General features: G+C 45.9%; 2 protein-coding genes across 2 annotated transcripts; both read right to left on the reverse strand.

Annotated features, from left to right (window-relative positions):
* Nucleotides 1-638: 638 nt before the first annotated feature.
* On the reverse strand, nt 639-818 carry PPTG_22856 (hypothetical protein; the record flags this gene model as incomplete). Its single annotated transcript, XM_008906819.1, has 1 exon — nt 639-818. The coding sequence occupies one exon, from the start codon at nt 816-818 to the stop codon at nt 639-641; it is 180 nt and encodes a 59-aa protein (XP_008905067.1).
* Nucleotides 819-2975: 2157 nt separating this feature from the next.
* On the reverse strand, nt 2976-3538 carry PPTG_11490 (hypothetical protein; the record flags this gene model as incomplete). Its single annotated transcript, XM_008906820.1, has 1 exon — nt 2976-3538. One exon carries the CDS (start codon nt 3536-3538, stop codon nt 2999-3001), a length of 540 nt encoding a protein of 179 aa, XP_008905068.1. The 3' UTR covers nt 2976-2998.
* Nucleotides 3539-4828: the final 1290 nt, after the last annotated feature.

Genomic DNA, 4828 nt, shown 5'->3' on the forward strand with positions numbered 1-4828 from the left:
CTGGTATTGATATCGGCTGCAATCTTGAATGCGTTTATGCATTAATTGCTTGAAGGAAAACCCGGTACAGTAAGCAGGAAATTCATTCGGAACGGACAGTTCCCTCCAAATGTATCGAATAGCCTACAGTATCGAGATAGAGAAACAAAAATATGAAACTTTAGTAAAAATAAATGAACATTTTCAAGCAAATTACTTCCATGGTGCAGCCCTCGATTCTACTGCTGTAGTAGGGCTACGCGTGGCTGGGATAATATTTGACCCCTTTGTTTCTCACCTACGACGACCATCCAAACAGTATCAAGTTAACCTTATTGATGCATGAAAATTCGTTGAAATATAGACCTTTTTGTCTGGCAGTCGGCTACAGTCGTGCCCCTGTACTGTATTCACCACCGTTAGATTTAAAACCTATAATAGTTAGGCTTTGTAAGGATCCTTGATTTAGGCGCTGCAAGTCTTATTGATTCTGAGTTTTGATCAGGTCAACCCTAGAGAATACGAGGAGCACGTAAAAACACTAGCTGCGTTTTCTTTATAACCACTACCAGTGAAAATGATATGCTTACTAAAAGCTCGGTTTAACCTTTAAAACCTAGAGCCTCCCCGTGATAGTCATGGCTTAGTATAGAAAAAAACTAGGCGTCATCGTGACCACAGCAAACATACTCGGTAGTGACGTAGCCGCTGTCAAGTGTGGAGGAAGAGCCAGGACTGCGTCCGGCTCCAACCTGAGGCTTAGGTGCCTCCGGGACGCGATGCTCGCGTCCAGAAGCTGGACTTGTACGGACCATTGGCTGGCGAGCTGCCAGCCCCATCCTACTGCTAATCCTACGAATATACTACCGGTTTTTTCACCGTGTGCTGCTGCTCACTCGGGAACTTGCGCAGCGCACAGCAAGCAGCAGAACTCGGCGTTTTTCTCCCTGCTGGACTTTCAGTCCCATGCAATTGACATTGTTACGACTACTTCCTTCATCGTCATGGTCACCACCCGGAGCAACCGAGAAGCGACCATCGCTCAGCCGCTACTTACTGTCAAGTTGCCTGCCTTGTTGCAGAGGTAAGCCACTGCATATGTAGCGTCCAGTCGTGGCCTTTGTAACGAGGATGCGGGTGCAATGGTAGGCGTTGGCACCATGCCATATTCGATACCAATAAGTTCAGAAGACAACGACGGTTTTGACATTCGAGGGCTTCGTGTTGTTACACGTCTCGGAAACTAAAAGCAAACACGTAACTATTGCATTGACTGAGTGAGGCTGTTGGCTTTGGAGCTCCTAATTACCTTGCTGCTAGAATTGACGCACGATCGCTTCTTCTCGTCGGTCATTGAGTTGACGAGCACCCCCAAGATGAAACTTCTGCAATACTGGTGCTCGTGGAGACGTGAGTCGGTGCTTACGAAAACGTCCATCAGTGCCATAAATCAACCCTACGAATTGCATCGGTTAAGTGAGTGTTATATATAACGCGGCTCTTCAATTGCAGCAACCTTTAGCCGCAATGAACCGGAAAACTAGCTATAAAGACATCATAAAAATAAAGGCACCTTGCCTTAAAGAGCAAACCCAAGTAAATTGTGAAGCCAACCAAAGCCATGTTATGGTTATTTCAACCGCCCAACAACACCACCACAAGCATGCCACGCCCTTGCTACAAGGATCGCTGGACCTGAAGTTGCACGCCACCCCTGGGCGCGTTTGATTTTGCTGGTTAGAACGGACGGCTACTTTTGACTGCGTATGGTTCGCTCCTGCTGGTCCAGTACGCGTCGTTTCTGGTGAGAACTACTAGAGCCACTAGACAAAAATGCTAACCGCACTACACAGTATCAAAACCATGGCACACGTGTTGGTAGCAGTTGACAAAAATAGATTACTATAAAACATTAAATTAAAATTCGCCTATCTTATCTCTAGCCACTACAGGTGACGTCGACTGTCACCCATTTAAAAACTGTATGATTACGAATCTCTATTTCAGCATCAACGCTTCGATTATGTATATGTTCGAGTACTGCATCAGGCCTTAATCTATGAACACAGGAACTGTAAGTAAGATGCTGTGAACGGGAAGAGCTCTGGACGCTGTTGCCTTCGATCGTTTGAAGGATGACAGAAGTCTTCGTGTTCCAAATCCTTTCTTGCGTGATTTCTTATATTTAATCATGCTGCCACATCTGCCTGTATCCCCATAGCATGGTGAATGGTAAGATATATAGCCGCCTGCACGTATCGTCTTCTTGCCAAACTCAGCAATGAAATCCGTTACAGCAGGTGTTCTTGTGCTTACTCTGTCTGTTGGGTAGCTGGTTCGGTCTAGACAGTGAAAGATTGAGTTGTTTGATGCCGACAGCCTCCAAGGATCTTCCGCGCAATGGAGAGAGATGTTTGACTCACAGTTCAAGTACGAACTGGCTTAATCTATTTATGTCTACTGATACCAGCACGTGTACCATGTTTTTGGTAAAGTCTAGTGGGGCTAGCATTTTTGTCTAGTGGCTCTAGCAGTCCCGTTTCTGCTTATCCTGTATGTTGCTCCTACTGACCACGTCTGGTTTGTTCCCCCAACAGACCGCTATTCGTCGCTCCAGATGGTCCAGTACATACGATCCTAGTGACCAAGCCAGTTTCGCTCGGCTGGTTATGCCCGCGCGGACCTTGTTGCCACCGACACGAAAACACTGCTGGATGCGCTGTCCGTGGCGCCGCCGGACGACGCAATATTCAGCAGCGTGTTCTTGAGCGCGCTACTCAGGCTTGCTGCACGTAGCGAACAGCAGTTCTGTTTTTTTATTTTTTAAAAATTTCATTTTATAATTAGGCTTATTGGACCCGCGATATACTAGAGTCTCTTTACCAGACATGTCAACACTGCCTACAGTTCTGAGCGCGTACAGGACGTGCGTTCAGCACCCGTACTTGCAGAAAGCACAAGAAGGATAAATTCTTCCTTCAACATCGACTGCCCTCCCGGGTGGCGGAGTGTCAACCTGCTACGTGCGAGCGGTTTCCACAGCCAACTGAGCAGTGGCAGGTAAGTCCTCGTGGGAGCGTTTGGCTAAGACGTCGTAGATCCAGGTTGCAGGGATTGCAATCACCTTTCCTATCTGACGCTCGTCCTTATTGTTGTTATGGCCTAGTAGAAATGAGATGCTGTTAAGTCGTAGTCGAGTATCGCGAAGAAAGCCAGTGTGGACCAGCGAGTTTGCTCGGCGCGCACAGCGGCTGTCGAAAGCAGGGGTTGTCTGGAGCTGCTGTGCTCGACCACTCTCAGCCTGACAAAGAACAAAGAACAACTCAAGCAACGCACCGACCTTGCGTATGCAGCGTAAGCTGACGTCGCGCCTTAGCGCGGCATTGTTGGCCTCGCATGTGTTATTAGTTGCTGCAAAACCGCGCTCAGTGTGGTAAATTTGCCACACGCGGTCGCTTAACCAGACATTCTTGGAGTAGGCTAACAATTTGTACAAGCTGATTCCACTTGTCCCACTCCTCCAGCACTCCAGCGAGACGTTGCACAGACTTAGATTCATTGCGAGGGACGTACAGCTCGTGCAAATGTCAAATTACCATTGCAGTAATGCAAAATCAAACGTTCTTGTTTTATCATAGATTGTTTTCGCCATGTGAAAGAAGCATATCATGAAGCGAAAAGAAGTGCCCACGTCTACAAAACCTTCTTCCAGGGCATTTCTTTGCCCACTATCGTCGTCGCCCATTGCCAGTTTCACATGTAGTGCCTTACCGATCACTGCCGTGAAGACGCGGCAGAGGATAGGCAAATCTCGCGCTACAGAGATTGTTGCTGCGGCGAATTCAATAAACCAGCTCACAAATTAAATTGGCGGGCACGTTCAGAAATCTGAACGACGGTCACCGGATAGCCCACTTGGGTGAGCTTATCGGGAGGCATGACGAAGGAGGACGAATTCGGTGGCAGCAGGTGGATACAGAAATGAGTGTTTTTGTCTTCAGTTGGAGTAATTGCTGTATTATGAGTGATCAATAGTCAATATATTGACATGCTCTCATTGGATATAATTCACCTTTGTGCCTTTGGGCTGTTTTGTGGTATGGTGGGTCCAAAATCCGTGGTGCTCCTTGGTCTATGGTGATGCCACTCAGTAATATTACGTGACCACCGAGCAACTTACAGTGCTGATGGTAGTTGTTGTCGTGACCAGGGCAGGTGATGGATTTTGGCCCAAAAGTATCTCAATTATTATGAAGGCCTACATACTGTATCAGGTAGTAAAGGTTAAAGATAAAACATCGTGGTCCCATCTGGAATTCTCTACTAGAACATTTTTCAAGGCTAATATCAGATAGGAAACGGTGTACTGTAGATAAGCGCATATAATTTCTACCTGGAATTTAAGACTAACGTTATATTTTTCTGGACTCGTATTAATGTCCTCTTATTTGTGCTAAGCCGCAAAAGACGTAGTTTCGCTAATTGAAAATCGATGCTAAATGTAGAAACTTCGACGTAACATTTAATACTTATTTATAGGCGTGCATTAGTTAGTACATTCAGAAAACAGCATAAATTGTCCTTCTATTCGTTTAATAATTAATACAAGCAATTTCAAACCGCATTATACAAGGCATCAAAGTCGGCTGACATGTGAAACCGAGCGATTGTGGTCATTAAGCACAATCTGACCAAATTGACTGTCATTTTAGATCTCGTAATATCATGAGCTGTGTGGTATAGATTTGGCGATCCTGGTATTGATATCGGCTGCAATCTTGAATGCGTTTATGCATTAATTGCTTGAAGGAAAACCCGGTACAGTAAGCAGGAAATTCATTCGGAACGG

This window comes from Phytophthora parasitica (genome assembly GCF_000247585.1).
Source record: "Phytophthora parasitica INRA-310 unplaced genomic scaffold supercont2.24, whole genome shotgun sequence".
In the NCBI taxonomy this organism is placed as follows: domain Eukaryota; phylum Oomycota; class Peronosporomycetes; order Peronosporales; family Peronosporaceae; genus Phytophthora; species Phytophthora nicotianae.